Source organism: Sipha flava, unplaced genomic scaffold (assembly GCF_003268045.1).
Source record: "Sipha flava isolate LNK unplaced genomic scaffold, YSA_version1 233_pilon_pilon, whole genome shotgun sequence".
Lineage (NCBI taxonomy): Eukaryota > Metazoa > Arthropoda > Insecta > Hemiptera > Aphididae > Sipha > Sipha flava.
The window spans coordinates 140,342-158,116 of NW_020272873.1; the positions used below are offsets into that span (position 1 = coordinate 140,342).

At 29.4% G+C, this 17,775-nt stretch overlaps 1 protein-coding gene across 2 annotated transcripts; it reads left to right on the top strand.

Moving 5' to 3' along the window:
• Positions 1-7: 7 nt before the first annotated feature.
• Positions 8-15,891, top strand: LOC112683723 (hippocampus abundant transcript 1 protein-like). Of its 2 annotated transcripts, XM_025554879.1 has the most exons (8): positions 11-398; positions 4,638-5,262; positions 7,391-7,757; positions 12,446-12,547; positions 12,669-12,806; positions 13,205-13,288; positions 13,405-13,561; positions 15,141-15,891. In XM_025554879.1, exons 2-8 carry the CDS (start codon positions 4,663-4,665, stop codon positions 15,268-15,270), a joined length of 1,578 nt encoding a protein of 525 aa, XP_025410664.1. In that variant the 5' UTR covers positions 11-398; positions 4,638-4,662; the 3' UTR covers positions 15,271-15,891. The 2 variants fall into 2 exon arrangements, with proteins under 2 accessions (XP_025410665.1, XP_025410664.1); XM_025554880.1 differs by lacking the exon at positions 15,141-15,891 and having other exon boundaries at positions 8-398; positions 13,205-13,337; positions 13,405-13,497.
• Positions 15,892-17,775: the final 1,884 nt, after the last annotated feature.

A 17,775-nucleotide genomic window follows, 5' to 3' on the forward strand; every position in this document is an offset into this window, starting at 1 on the left:
CCATCTTAGTAACGACCACATCGTCGAAGGCATTCGGTGTTCGTGGAGTGCGCCGCGGTCGATCGAAGAATAAGAAATAAAAACCGACCGACATGTTCGCGCGCATTAATTCAACATTTTATCCGTCGTGTGCACACAGCAGCTAGACGACCGACCGGATGTGAGGGTAAAACGCGTAACTGTACGAAATACTGACTGATTTCGACGATCGTTCAGTCATTTGTCCACCGCAGTAATATGTGTATATCTCATTAGATAAATACACATTATTTACTAACACGCACAATCCTAACCGACGGGAGTAATAATAAACCGTTGCAACCACGCACGTGAAACGCAATCATTTTCATCTGAATAGACTACGCGACGGCGGCGGAGGTAAACGGCGATTTAAAACGGTGAGCTTACGTAATAAAATTGAAAAATCTATGATGAAAGTATGTTTTAGTACCTATCACAAAATATGCTCGTGTCGGTATACTCGTACGTCATACGATGGATGCGTGCATTTTTTAACTGATCTTGAAATTCAATAAATACACCTTATAGGAATCATTTATGAATTTTGTTCGTTATACCAGTTGCACGACAGGACCCCACCAAAATATGACTTGTGTCTTACGATTCCGTGCACTTATAGGTATCCTTCATTTTTACCTTAGTGTACTTTTCCAATGCCACTACGTTTTTATGTGTATGAACAGCGAGAAACCTCTCCGAGTTGTTTTTCCTAGTCTTAACACTGTTATCTGTTATCTCAAGTTAGTATTAAAAATAATTGTACATACTACGTATAAATAATAGTGAAATATTTATGAAATGTTAATTATAGATATATGCTCATATTTTCGACGAACTTCACCTCACAAAGTAAAACTGGTTATGTACGTATATAGGTATATATACCCATCGTGGCTTGTGAGAAACCACTTTTTCTCTGTAACGAAATCATTTTAGGATCCTTAAACTCTGATGGCGTTTTAGACGACTTCTTTTTAATTTTTTTTTTATATAAAAACGTACAGATTTCAAAAATGCTTGCAGTGGATGTAAGTCATAATTTAACACTTTATGAATCAGTGTCATAAGTACCCTAAGCATTGTTATTCGATTTTCAACCAGCCTTGAACCTAGTGTCGATCTGGCCCACACGGATACCCGGAAATTGCTGGGAGCCCTGAGATTTATTCTTGAAATAGGTGCCCAACCATTGACAGATATACAGTTAGAGAACTGTGGGTCAAGCTATTTCAAGAGGCAACTTTTTAGAGTTGAAAGTGAATTATAAATTTATTTCTTGAAACAAAACAACAAAATGATCATGTAATATTTGTTTTTTAAGTTTATTAATAATTATCATTGTAAACATTTATCTTATTTTATAAGATCCCTCATGGGTTCTGACATAAAAATATTGTTTTACTATGTAATTAAACCAGTGGTATCATTGTGGGAGAGGGTGGTCGAAACTAGGAAATTTGTCAGTTTAGTTTTAACTTCAACTTATAGTCGGCACACTTAGAAAAATATAAGTATTCATAAGGCCAATTTTATCAACAAATATTAATTATGAATCAGCTAATCTCCTGAACCTCTCCTAAATCCGTCCCTGGACTTAAAGTAATCACGCTGACATGAAAAATCATAGTAATTATTTTCCTGAATTAAATAATAATTACGTTATTCTTATTTCAATCTTGAAATATTGTTGACGTGATTTAATAAAACTAAGTATAAACGCTAAAGTTTATACATTTTTGTTCCCTTAATCAAAATCGAACAAATACAAATACTTTGAAAAATTGAGATAAGTGTTATTAACGGTCGCATACATGAATATCATGATAATACTGGTTTTGGAAAAATAGAAAAACAAAAATAAATTAATATTTGTAGTGGAGTTTGAGCGTAGTTCAACAAATTAAATGTCACCGGTTTCACCTAGCACAAGCTTGGTACAGACAAATTGAAAAATTGGGACTTAAAATTAAATATGACAAAAATGAATCAGAAATTTCGAATTGGTTAAAGTATTTTTTTTGGATTAGCTTTTTAACCTTTCACTGAAATATCTGATGCGTTTTATGAACTATTTTCTATTGCTCCTGATAATGATAAGGTATCAGCATTTTCTGATTATATTTTAGCAAATTTTATTGAAAATGACAGCAGATATCCACCGTACCTCTAGGCTGAGCCACCTTCAAATGAGCCAAGGGTTACTAATGGTCCAGAATTATACCACCGTCATTTGAAAGATCAATTTTATAACCCATATCTATCTATTTATTATTGTATCGAAGTGTTTAAACAACCGAAGTTATAAAGACAAAAGTTTACTTAAAAATGCAGTCAAATAGGCAAAAAACCACAAAACGCAGCTCTAAAGTCGACTCCAATATAAATACAATGAACATGTATACAGAAAAAAATATTTCCAGATTAGACTATTTGAAAAATGTTGGCTTCAAATTTCAAATTTAATATTAATATTTATTTAAGGTACTCATTATAATATTATACCTACTACTGATATATCATTTAAATTTCAATTTTTTTAATTAATTTTATAATCACTAAAAGCTTAATAATTATATTATTTTAATAAAATACACTTCCTTTTTGTAAAATTAATTTGCGTTTATGGGTTGTTAAAATGGTAATTTTTTTTGCGCTTTTGGGTTGCGTTTGGGTCATATCTTGCGCTTATGGGCTATAGCCATTAAATATTATACAAGTAAATTTAATCGTTGCCTACGTTGTATTAGTTTGTTCACAATTCATAAAGGATCAAAAATTACATTTCTATAAATATTTAGAAGGACTTGTCCAGTAAGTCGCTCTTGACCAATGATGTTTTGTCAATACGTCTTTAAGCGTTTTAATGTAGAAAAGGGACGTTCCGCAATCGCAGTAGACACAGGAAGAAAGGCCAACATTTTAAAAGGAAAAAACAGTTTATCACACTTTACCAATGTTTCAATTGTTTTTAACTCATTTAAGTCATCACTTATTTCTTCTCACTTCTTGCTTCATATTTGATACTCACTCAACAAATATCCATTTTCATTTAGCACATATATCTTATAGATTTCTGTCAATTTGTTTTTAGCATCATTCTTATTTTTAATACATTTTAGCAGTAAGATCTGGAGGTTCCCAAAATTTCCGTGATGGTTAGAAAATTTGGCTGCTAGTTTGCATAACACATAGTCAAGAAATGGATAATAAACATTTATTTTATAATATATTTCGATTGTCCCTGAATGATTATTGTTTCGTCCTTTTTGTCTGTTTGTGATCCTAGGTACTGTAACTCAATACCTAATAGTTCTTTAATATCTGTCACAATTTTTAAAAGTATAGAAAGAATGTGATGTAGTTCATTAGCCGACCGCATGAAAATAAAGACTGGAGAGTACAGAAGAGACGGAAATTTCATGAAAATAATGCGTCTTTATATTTTTTATCGTATACTCTATTTATACATACCATTTTGAATTTTTATACATAAATGCTCGTGCTATGATGCTCGTATAATAAAATAGAATATACTATTTTTAATGAAATATTCAGTTACGAAGAGATTCTTATTTACACTTTATATTTTTATTGTTAATTTGTTGATTACGTATTTAAAAGTACGAGAAGGATATTTCTAACCTAGATACACGTTTTGTCAAAACTATGAAAAAATATAATATGGTCAAAATGATCAAATAAAATGTGATTAGTAAAAATTAGATTTTTTTGTTTTTAAATGTATTTTATTTTATCCATTACACAATAAAACAAATTATAAATAATAACAAAATTAATAGATAAATTGTAAACAGTTACGATAAATTTTAGAGACTTTCCAGTGAGTTTACTACGGTATGATAAACATTTAGTTGGTCAGGTTAACAGATCACGTTTTGAGTATTTTTACGGTGTTGCTTGAATTGTATGAATAATAGTTTTAGAGATAAAATAATTTTTGGGGGTTAGCTGAGTAACAGTTAGTAGTAGTGCTGTTTGTAATATGTGTGTTTTATATAAATGTAATCCTTGAAAAAATATTTATGGCATTTCAAAATCACTATATATAACGTGAAACGAAAACTAAAGGCAAAAATTGTGCTACCTATTTATGTTTCTATTATTCATTAAAACATTCAATCTGAAATGAAGGGGCACAATAAAGCATGCAGACTCATACTTTATGACTTAAACAATCACGAGATAAAGAAGCAGCCATTTCTATGTAGGCACTTTATAGGCTACATTTTATTTTTATTTAATTATTATTTCAATTACAATGTTTGAAACCGTTTATTTTTTCACAATAATTTTGAATAATCGCGGAGGAAAATCAGTTTGCTACGTGACCAGAACATTTTGTAATAAGAATAATGTAATTATCATGGATTTAAAAGAAACACGTTCAAATCTTGCTACTTGGAATGAATACTTATCTTTTAAAACGTGTACAACTTGTTTAATTAACTTCTAATTTATTAAATAACTTACTTGATGAAAAACTCATTGTAAAACCAAGCATTATTACAGAAGTAAAATTAAATTTAAGAATAAATATTTGTGAACAGTTTGCATTAACTTGTACTATAATAATAATACTTGGTCATATGTTTCAGGTTACGTTTCATAAGTGTCATAGTTATGTCATTGAATATGAAGGGTGATACGATTAATGTCGATAAACATAGTCAAAAGATTAAAGAAAATGGAAAAACTTTTGAGGAAGAAAAAGAATCTTTGCTCAAATCGTTTTTGAAAAATATAACCGTCGAACCAATGTTATTTCCATATTTAATTGCCTCAATCTTGGTTATATTAGTTAATCAAAATTTAAATATCCAAAAAGCGTGTAGAGTCAACTTGAAATTGAGTCATGATGTATGCGAAGAGCTAGTGAATAAAGAAAAAAATTCCATTTTCCTCACTGATAGCGAGATAATAGTGCAAAAATTGGTTGCCAACATGCTAATTTGGCAGACAATCCTACAAAGCAGCTTGCCCGCCGTGTTAGTTCTGTTCCTTGGTTCCTGGAGTGATAGAAACAGATTGAGAAGACCCTGTATGCTATTGCCCATTTACGGAGAGGTTGCCAGAAACATAGGACTTTTGGTGTGTGTTTATTTCTTTGATGAACTACCAATGGAAGTGTCTGGTCTATGGCAATCACTGACAATTGCCGTTACAGGATACTGGACTGTTATTTTCATGGCTGTATTCTCATACATTGGAGATGTCAGTACGGTAAGCTTAAGATCAAATTATTTTTAATAATCACAATTAATTTTTGCACAATGAAAGTAACAAAACTATACGTACGAAATAGTAAAACTGACAATTTCAATGTTAAATAATATTTGTTCTAAATATTATCAATAATTAGAAAAATTATGTACATTTTAAAATCATTTGTTTCATACTTTGATGAGACACGGTTCAAAAAAACACTTTTTAGGTTTTAATAGAACTATAATACATTAATCATTTTTTCAAAAACATTTAACTAATAATTATCTAATCTCCTATACAAATAATTGGTCTTTAGACATTTAAACAAATTCTATAATACATATTTTTAGTAATATTACTCCAAGACCATATTGATAACATAATTTACTATTCCATCACTTTATTCGTAAGCAAGACTCGTCTATCTGTATAAAACGTGTAGTTAGATATTATTATGTATAAATTATAAATAAAAATAACGCTAATTTATTATTATTTTTTTTCTATTTAATTTTTCTCAGTTGTCGGTACTGATAAATTAAAAGTGATTATTATTTATTATTGACCTAAACCCTAAGACTTGGATTATAGAAAATTTGTAAACTAAACGTTGCTTTCTCGAAAAAAAAATGATCATCAAATGTTTTACCTTTTAAAATTTGTTTTAATAATTTTAATTAGTATTTCAATATTTCAGTTTGAGATTTAATCCATAGTCAGAAGATTTTGATTAATGTCTTATGTTATGTAAATACGTATTATAATTATTATCTATATTAATTTAAATATTTTAATTATGAACTTTGTATATGCTTGCTGTTGTTCATCATCAATATAACATTATACAATATTATTTTTAAATGAAGTAATCTCTTCAGTAGAATTCTATACTATCCACATAGTTATAAAAATAATTACGATAAAAAAACATATTTAAATTGTTTATAATTTTGATTTTATGTGTTAATAGCTTTTCTTGAATAATAAGTTACTATTACTTGTTTAAGAAAACACAATCATTCACTTCAATTTAAATTATATAAGTGGAAGAGGTATGGAGTGCTGTTAACGGTGACGAAATACAAAAATGAAAAAAATATCAAACTTTTATTTTTTTTTAATAATTTATTAAAATTGATCCTTTAAAATTATATATATATCGCTAATTATGACAATATTAAAAAAAAAAAACAATATCAATCCCATGATGCAACCGAGGGTGCAATATTTTTTGTTATTCCATCTTTCGCCAACACAAACAAACTGAATGATTCGAGAGCATGCCACGTATAGTTGTCCGTGTGAAAAACATGATGTGCTCATATCTAAGCCACAGACAGACATCGTTTGGACATGAGACTTATTGATAGTCATAGCAAATGTCAATCTAATTGAAAATTTAATGCGTTTATATTGTATCGCCACATCTGTGGGTATAATAGGGATTCGCGGTAGTAATATATTTTCACCTCGGGATTTGCCATTTAAAATGATGGATTCCATAACATTTTTCGTTAATTTTTTAATGAATAATAGCGTGCCGTTGCACAACCGTGGTGGGTTCAAATTACGAAGCAAAATAACCGAAGATCCAACCTTCAGTTTTAAATTATGCGATGGCATGCCTGGTAAATCCAACGAGTTTAAAAACTCTGTTAGATAATTTACAGCTTCAGCAGCATCGCAAACTGTATCAATAGATTTGTATGACACCAAGTCTTCTGGTAACAAATGTTGTATCTTGAGATTAAATTCGTTGACGTCCACATTTTTTGCTGCTAAAATTGCCCTTTCTGCCAGCCACTCATGATTTTTTGTATTGTCTGTGTACATTGAGAAATATCTGGTCAATGAGAGTATCTTGCGAGTCAATGATTGTTCAGAAATCGGTCGGTAATTGTATGCATCCCGTTTCATCTGTAGTAACTTTCCCATTACCGATATCTAACAATTGTTTTGAGAATCTTCCGCACGCAGCTTTTTTTGATTTAATCTACAGTATCGTCATTGATCGCTCTCTATTTTTACATACATGTCGACCATGAATTGTTGACAAAGTTCACGACATCGTAGAATAACGTTGTCCTGATCGCATCTAATCAACAACCGATGTACATAATAATCTTTTATTTTTTCTATACAGGACAAAAATAAAACCATAAGAGTGGGTTTGGTGAACGCAACAATGGCTTTAAGTCTCCCAATCGGTACTGGCCTGTCCGGTATATTATTCCGTACAGTCGGATTTGTCGGGGTGTACTGCATAGCAATTGTACTTTGTTTATTCAGCATTTGGATGGCTCACGTGTGCATCCACGACACCATGCAAGTGCGAACCGAATCGGAAAAGACTCGTCACTTGTCTTGTTGGAGTAAAGCCAAATTCTTTTTTGACTTGAAACACATTGTTGACGCGTTCAAAGTGACGTTCAAGAAAGCGAAGAACAATAGGAGGACAAAAGTAATCGTCTTGACAATACTGATCACTGGAATTATGGGCCCATTGCAAGGTACATACGTTAATCATGACTACTAATTGAATATTGGAGAAAAAAAAACTTCTAATAATGTCGAAATAGTTGACACACCCAATCATTAATCCACATTGGATTTGGTACAATTCTGATAAAGCCTTAAATCTATTATTTTCATAATTAAGTAGTTTACATGTTAAGGTCCCCACACACTGCCGCGGTGGTGGTGTTAAAATCGCTTACCTGAACACATTGCGACTGTAGCGATTTTTATTCAGTATAAACATAATATATTTATGTATCTCATAATAATTGTACATTCCCGTGTAATATAATAAATTATTTGATAAACTGACGATTTAACTATATATGTAGTACGTTATTACTATATTATGTACTTTTACTATTATACATATTATACTGATTATTTTTTAATTAATTATTTTCAATTAAATTAAATAATATATTATACTTATTATGCACTATACACGTTAATCAGTAATGATTAAACTAAACAGAAAGGTTTTGTTCAAATAATTTTGAATTAAAAATAAACATTGCAAAATTCCATTTCATTCGAACCCAAATTAGATCTAGATATGCGTGACGCGATTTCTCATAAATTGAGAAATGTTATAATAAGTATCTATGAATATTTTAAACATTTTATCGTATTTTTTAAATATTATTTTATGCGCCTTAGTTTTAAATACATGATATCCACTTACAAGCATACAAAAACAAATTAGTTAATAATGAATAAAAAAAATAGTAATTTTAATTTCGTTTAATTACACATATTTTCATAATCTTATAGGATAATATTAAATAATTTAAAATAATAATTAATAATACAAGTTTATTTGAAATACTAACATTGATTTTGGGGAAAAATTAAAAATATCAATAGAAAATACCGCTGCGCGGTGGCTGTAAAATCGAGTATACTGCGGTTTTTAAAAATATCCCGCGGCAATATTTTATCGCTGCCGAATTACCGCCGCAGTATGTCCCCTAATGTATCTGCCAGTGGCTCGACTAGGATTTTTGGGCCCCGAAAACAAAGTAAATCTAGGGTCCTATGATTAGAATTAATTTTTTTTTTTAATACTGACATAATTTGTATTCATTATCAGCAAAATAATACTATGTACATGATTTATGGTTATATTTTAATCAGTGGCGTATATAAGTTTTTATTTCGGAGGGGGCCGATTATGTATTTGATTTTAGGGTGGAAGGGAAGAAGGAAGCACACTATTACGAAAAAATTACTTTAACACTATAAGACTTCTCAACAATCTTTACACCATCAAAAAAATAAGAAACTCAATTTTTTTATTGATTGATTATTTCTAAACTACTTTGTAATAAACAAATTTTTTATTAGAGTCCCTCAAAATTCAGCACATATTTTCTTAAAAGAATAAACATATTTTATAAATATAAAATTTTAAATTATCGCATAAAGAACATTCTCAATGTCGCGACAAATTTTCAGAAACCCTCAGCATTAAGACATATCCATGATAAAAATAACAATCTTTAACAATGGTGTTTTTCATTTCGGAGGGATCCCGGGCCCCCTCAGCCCCCCCCCCCCATAAATACACCCCTGATTTTAATAATAATTAATAATAACAAAATTACAAAATTTATTAAGAAAGAATTAAGTAAAAAAAAAACATTTTAAATTTAAAATATAATTATTTGACTAAGTATATTAACTTTTCTTGCTTTGGTTTCAGTAAATTGATTGATGATTTTGTCCATATCTTGGATATTGGCTTGTTCTTTTTCGATATTTAAGAAAACAATTTTGACCTATTGATTTTCCTAATAATAATTCTTAATTAATTTAAGCTTCGAAAATGTACGTTCCGCTGATGCAACCGTGACTGATAATTTTATGTATACAATACATGCACTTAATATTTCACTATATGCAACGGCGTATTCAGAATTTTTTTTTTTTTTTTGGAGAGGAGGTTAGAAAAAATCTAACATTACATTTTTTTGAATTTTTGTGTGTTTTTATTATAATCAATAGACAATAATTATACATTAAAAATATTCGGGGAGATTATAATCTCCTAACCCCCTCCCTGGATACACCACTGTCTACATGTAGTACAAAAATCATTTTCAATAATAAACATGGCTAGTTGTTTTATATTTTTAGTTTTTTTAAATTTATTAAATTTTTTTGCATAAAAGTTGTCTGGTGAAATCTGAGCCAATATTGACGTTATAAAAATGGACAAAATCATAGGAAGCTTTAATATTATCATCTCCCGTAGTATTAACCAATGAAAAAGGATTTAAAAAATCAAAATATTCAATTATTCTTTTTAAACCCTAAAATCGATTATCTAATTGAAAAATTATTATATCAATGACTAGAAGAAAAACTAACCTAATCTTAATTCTTAAATTATTTTGTGTAATATCAAGTGGACGGTCGCCATCCATTTCATAATACTATCTTCTTTCAAACTTTAATCTTTGTACATGAAATTCTAGAGGAATCCCCTATTTTGTGCACATACATTTGGCTATTTCCAGCAAGTTGGCTTGGTAAATATTGATAAGTGATGTACGATGTAACTTATATACAATATCAAATGCAATAACGAGAAACTATAAAACTAAGGAAAGAAAAAAAATTTAACCTGTAGAATTAATATTTTCATATATTATACTCAATACTATGGTACACGGTTTTTAACTTTGGTAACTCTAAAAAATATTATATTGTTTAAGTACAATTATTTAGAATAGATTAAAATTGACAATAAATAGTGTTATGAAAATTGGTTATTTAATCTAATTTTAATGTACTTTTATAAACATATCATGATCAATAATTACTGAAATAGTCGTTGACCTGAAGATATCATTTATCACTTGAATTAAAATGCCGAGAGTTTTGAATACTTCGATATTAAATTGCTTAATTAAATTACAAAATTTAAATGAGAAACTAAGAAAATTAATCTATAAAACACACTGTACTAATCACGATTACTAATCATTGTTATCACTGTAATATACTAATCAATGTAAAATACTTGATAATGTTTTTAAAAATATTTTTAAAATCACATAAACAAGAGAATAATTGATCTAACCATTATTTATTATTTATAATAAATAATAATTATTTACTGCCTTACAGGACAATAGACACAGCGTGTTTTCGCCTTCAGAATTTGATTATTTTAATTATTATTTTTATAGTTAAGTAGGTGGTAGTAGTTGGTTTTAGTTTGAGGGTAGAGCATTTTTTTCTTTTACGACGGTGGCTCAAAAAGCGAGACCACCGACGACCTGGTTCGAAACTCGATGATAATGAGTTTAGGCTCAACCATCTAATGTAATCGGCTACGAAACCCCCTCTTATTTTTATTATTATAATAATGTTTGCTATGACTATGAACATTTTACTATTTCAACTAAAATAAACTATTATATAACCTTTAGGAATGTATATATTTCTGGTTCCGGGCGCTAAATATAACTTTAAAGCTGTTCAAATGTTGCATAATTATAATATTATTCAAAATTTATATTCGTATGCGTAATATTTATAACTATTAACAGAACTCGCCACCACTATAAAACCAGTTTAAAAATATTTTTAAAAGTCATAGACCGAAATACCTTGTTACAATTCGATAAAAACAATGAATTGTAAGTACCTATAGTTTTAAAATTTGTATTCGATGAACAATTAACTCAATAAACTCAACATTTTTCTATTGTACTCGTATGTAAAAGCAAACTATAATTTTTTACTAATTAATAATTTAACTCATAATTGCCAGGGCCGACGAGAACTTTTGAGGACGTCGGGGCCGATTGGTTCCAGGTTCTCTTTACTTGCACTTGTTTGGCCAAGATATACATACTACTTGTACATACTTTAGTACAATACAAATATTATATAAAAGGCTGAGACGATGGGCCCTCTCGGACGTACGGGCCCTGAGGATCTATAGCCTTCTCTGCCCCACCCTCTGGTCGGCCCTGATAATGATGATTAAAATGTATTAATTTAATCGATTAATATATTAGGGCTTCAAAACCCTACGTGGAGTTATATTCAATTTATCAACTTGGTGCTTAATCTGTTAACATAAATTCTCAGCATTTATCAAGCATTTGTAGTCTGTCAAGAAAGATAATTCAATGTAATTAAATGGAAACATAGATTTGTTTATTTTTTAAAATTACCATTATATAATATATATTTTTAAAATTATACATTGTTAGAAATACCATGTAAACAACATTAATCACGATCATATTTCTGTAATCATTGTTCATTGATTGATTGACTTTAATAATAATATATTTTTCATCATTGATATCTTAGATAGTTCAATAATATAATAATTATTTCATTATCTTAATAGTTTGGTAATTACAAACATGTTTTCATAAAGAAACTTTATTTTAATTTTAACACAGCAGTAAAAAAAACATTGGCTTTAAAATACAATGTAAAAAGACATTAATCGTAAAATGAACTGAAATCAGTTTTGGCTTTGTAGAGGAACATATAACCACTTTACTCCCTTTCCCTTAAAACTACTAAAAATAAATAAATATTGATATTCATAAAAAAAATATAAAAAAAAAACTAAAAATACTTTTAAAATTTAAAAATAACACCACTGAAAGTGAAACTAATAATTTTTTATGTTTTTACTATAATGTAGGCGACAAAGGCGTCGTGTATCTGTTCACTCGAGTCAAGTTTAATTGGAACGAACTGCAATTTAGCGTGTTCTCCACAACTGCTATGTGTGTCAATCTCTTGGGTAAGTGGAACATTTTACTCCAAAATACAATTTATTACCTATACAATGTATTTCGATCGACTTGGTCTGCGTGAAGTTTATGTTATTATACTGTAACCGATCTACTTGTTCTTTTATGCAGGAACATTTTTTGTCCTCGGAGTCGTTATCAGAAAATTTGGCATTGACGACGCATTGATCGGTGCCGTGGCTACTACTGGGAAATTTCTATCTCAGTTCGTCTTCGCTTTTGCTACGACTGAAACCGTTTTCTATTCGGGTAAGTGATATACGATGAAGAAAATTAAATAACCACTACGATATCTTCATCTAACATCTCATATCCCATCGCCTGTAAACATCATAACTGATAATTCTATCATATGCGCATATACAGGTGTAAGAGTGAGCATCAACGAGTCAAACATTTTATATTAACTCTATAATCTAAAAAGGTTATAAAACATTTTTTTGACTAACTTTAAATTTAACTAGTTAAATTGTTTTTAATGATATACGCCCACTTACACAACTTCATCACTCTATTGTTTTTTTAATCAGTAAAATAATGTTAACTGTTTAAAGCTATATCTAAGTAGTTTATATTGACTTAAAACTTTTTAACGATTTAGTTTATATTATGTATTTGACAACGATAAACTTATAATTTTTTAACAGGTGTGTTCGTGAACTTTTTACAAGGACCGGCCATCATATCCATGAAATCGATTATAAACAAAATCATTCCAGCCGCAGAACTCGGTTAGTACGGAGTAACCATGGCCAAATGCGCACATCGTATACCTGCTTTGTATTAAGATTCGTAGCAGTTATTACCGATTACTTTTTCGGTTATAAAATTTTTTTTTTCTATTCAGGTCAAGTGGGCGCAGTCACCAGTCTTGGGGAAAATGTCGTACCTATTTTGTGCGGGCCTTTGTATAGTTACGTGTATGAATCCACCGTGTCATACTTCCCAGGTGCATATTACTTGGTCACCGCAGCCATAACTATTCCTACTATTTTCCTTTATATGTAAGTATAGATCTTAAAATCGGCGAACACTATTTTATAAATAGTGCTAAGCCGTATATTGAATAAATATGCATAAATATTATATTCTCTATATACTATACAAAACAAAGATAATTGTGAAAACAATGCATTATATTTGTTTATTTCCGTCGAAATAATTATATTTGTATGCGTGTAGATTATAAATATGACTGTAATGATGAGATGTTCAAAAATAATATTCATCGGTAGACCATATGTCTACACCGGGGCTCTTTCTTGTGTAGCTACGCCACTGTTGTAATACGATTGTTTTTTTTTAATTTGATCATTTCTGAATCTAAACATACCATATTTGGGACAAACACAATTATATGGATCAATAATTTATCATTTATCTACGAGTTAATTTAAATTATCAATTAAAAGTTCAAAAATGTACTGAAATATGCATTCATATTCTAAAAATACCAAAAATGTACATTTAAAATAGAAATTTTAATACACATATGAATTCACGTATCACATTTCAAATCAATAATAAATACGTATTCCCTAATCTTAATCTGTACGAATAATATTTTATTTAAACTTCAAGTACTCAACACAAAATTACTAATTTTATTATTACCAACCGGATATATATTTTAAATAAAAATATATTTTATGTGACACGCGTATTTAGAGCTCTAGTTTAAAACCATTAAATACACAAAAGTATCTAAAATAACAATAGTATTATTTAATTCAGTTGAATATGAATCGAATTTGTATCCAGGTCCGCATTAAATCGGACCAACAGTAAAAATATGCAATTTCACAAACATCCGAACCCTAGTGATGAATTAACAAAATCACGTTTTAAAATTTTAAAATATAATATAGTTTACGATAGGTATATTATTAATATTATTAACAGTGATGAAATCTATTTAATGAAATGTATTATTTTCTTACATCGCACACTGGCCATGTAGTTACGTAATCAATAATTATAGAGAAGCCATTAAACACAAAAACCATAAAACGATACGATTATTATTTAAATCCGCCTCCGTTAAATCGTCTGAAACGAATAATTATAAATTAATGTACTACATACTATTAACAATAACGATTGTCCAAAAACGCTGTGTGATTCATACATCAAATATAGTCATTTTCAGTATTATACTGAATGCCTGGCAAATAGTAAAATAATTACATTTCTACATAATTATACTGTCCGCTTATACTAAGTAAATGTTATTAAAAACAAAAAAATTTTATATTATTTTAAACTTTACTCTCTTATTGTTAATTATTTATTATTATTCCTATTTAAATAATTGTATCACAAAATATTCATAATCAAATATTATGCAACCATAGGTTTTCAGATTTTAAAAGTAAATAGGTTTAGGCGTTTAGTTCTACGGAGGCCCTTATCTTAATTATGTAATGGAAAAATTTAATTTTTAAAATGTTATCTTTTGTTTTTCTGTAGATTAAACATATGTTAAATATACTCGTATGTATCCATAATATACGACTACAGATGTTATGCAATACTGTTATCGTTACGTGTTAAAAATAACGTTTTATCTTTCTTTTCCTGCAGATGGCTCTACACGCAGCACAGAAAGGAGACGAGGAATTCCGAAAAACCCGCAATGGATTGCGAAGGCCGAGACGAGAGCGCGTTGAAGGACTCAGAAAGCGTCACCAATTACGGTTCGATAAAATCATGATGCAAGCAGCAGTACACGTGCACTGCGTAGGCCTCGCTATTCGGAGCTACACATAAAACGGACTGTGTATAAATCAGAAAAAAAAAATTAAAATATTATAAAAACGTGTACTTTTTCGCAACAAAAAGTACTTACGGCTCGTGTATATAGGCACAACTAAACTAGGAGAAAGTTCCTGTATCGATCTGTCGGCCATTATTAATTGTTAAAAACAAGTCGAATTAACTTATTACTGATATGTTTGTATTGTATTTTTATCGTCAACCAACCGCGGCTGCCGGCAACCACACCGGTGTCCGCATCACAGTTTGTAACTCAGTACTAAGATACTCAGGTACCAGCGGCGGGCTTTGACTTAAATATTATAACAATCACATGCTCTGTTGCCGTTCTAATCAATCGTATCACGTTTCAATTTTTATTATATACTATCGATTTCTCTCGCGGTGAATTATTGTTCGTGCATCGCGTGTGTCTAATTATTATTCAATGTGTTCGTACGTGTATCACGAGATCGATTTGTTTTGCACTGATACTGCGCGTATTATTATCGAATTCGTGTTTTATAATTTAATCGTTTGCTCATAAAATACATAGTACATAAGTAATAAAATATAAAGAATTTATTTTTATTAATTCGTCGGTTCAAGTTTTTTTTTTTTTACTAGAAAAATAAATCTTTTCGTGCTAAGACACAAATTGCATAATTTCCTTTTAAAGCATAGTAGTATCGACAAGTACAGGTATACCTGGAAGAGTGTCTAATGGTAAAACGAATTGTTTTCTTTAAAAAAAAGAAATAAGAAAAATACACATTTTAGTAGTATGACGTACAATAAATGTATTAAAATATACATATATTGGTACGTTTTAGAAGTTTTATTCAACGTGAATTTACATTTTTAAACATTGGTTCAAAAAAAAATATTAAAATAAAAAAGCAAAGAACAACGTAAGCTTTAATAATACTATTAAATAATACTCGCTGATCCAATGTTTAAATCAAGACGACACGTTATTTTCAATTAAGTGTTAGACAGTTTTAGAATGGATTGAACAATTTTATATAAACCTAGTTCATTCTACGTTGATAAACTATTTGGTATATGTCAAAGAAAATATGAATTACTGGTCAATTTGTGCATTGCTCGGCCAATTCGAACAGCAAATAATAAACAAATAATTTTTTTTCTATAGTAATTTTTCATTCAATTTATCGTTACTAGTAATTGATTATGATTGTATTATTGGTATTGACATATTTGTAGATTTGTTAATTCTAAATGACATTCATCACTGTCTTGTACAAATAAATTGGTAATAATTCTAAAATGAAATGACAATTAATAAAATTAAATAATTAAATCTGACAACGAATGAAAGGTTAATTTGGATGATTTGAGAATTTTAAAATTAAAGAAAATATATAGATCGGAGGATGAGGAAGGACATACGAAAATATACCTACGTAACTTGAGAAAAATAAAAAAAAACCATTTCTTCGAGGTGCTTAGTACAAAAAGAAGTATCATTGTGCGTGAGAGTTTTGTAAGAGAGGGAAGTAAACCGGATAGTGGAAGTTTGAGATAATTTGAGATTACCGAGCCATGTTTTTCTTACCGAGTTTGAAACAACACTTTAGTCACAATATTGGCAGGAAGGTTGTTTCGGTAATCTAGTCGTTTGTTCTCGATAATAAAATTATATTAAGGAGCATTATTTTAAATCAATGAACGGATGCGATTCATTAATATTCAATAAACAGACTAACAGTGGTGCAACTAAGGGTGGGGTTTGGGGCTTGTAACCCCACTCCCCGAAACTTTTCTGAGATTTTTACAAATTCTACGTAGGAAAAAAAATGGTTTATCTTGAATACGCGAAATGGCTAGTTGATATTAAATATGAATATTATTCGTAATATAATAGATAACAATAATAACATGACGATATGGAACGTTTTGTAACGTTCCGATCAGCTTTAAAAGATCAATAACCTTGCTACTGTGATTTTTCGTTAGTCGATTGTATAATAGGTACTTTTTTTTTGTGATATCACTATATGAAATAGAAGTTTAATTTGTAATTTAAATATTTTACTCATAAACCTAACTTAATCTTACTTTCTTATCCCACCAAACACCTTCAGAAAATGCTTATTTTTTCAAAATGCATTCCTCTCTCCCCTCCCCCCCGGAAAACTAATTCTGGTTGAGTCACAGCATACTAATAAAGTTATCTCTTTGTGTTTATATATTTTATACCAACAAAATAACTATGAACACAAATAATTCGATACATTTAAAAGCAGTTTTTTATTCCGAGCTAGCTTGGATGTTTAACGACTGTTATAACGACGAACACCGATTCACTAGAATCCGGAAAGTTTTTTATTTTATTGATTCTAATTTATAAGAAATCTACTCGTATATTAATATTGATTATGAAATAAATCGGACTTAGCAAATTTAATAATCTATGATTGAACGATTTTTGTATATTGAT

Excerpts from the sequence above, each read along its gene's own strand:
- LOC112683723 (XM_025554879.1), top strand. The coding sequence starts at position 4,663 with ATGTCATTGAATATGAAGGGTGATACGATTAATGTCGATAAACATAGT. Across the intron at positions 12,807-13,204 it reads TGAAACCGTTTTCTATTCGG|GTGTGTTCGTGAACTTTTTA; the intron begins GTAAGTGATATA and ends ATTTTTTAACAG. Across the intron at positions 13,562-15,140 it reads CCTACTATTTTCCTTTATAT|ATGGCTCTACACGCAGCACA; the intron begins GTAAGTATAGAT and ends CTTTTCCTGCAG.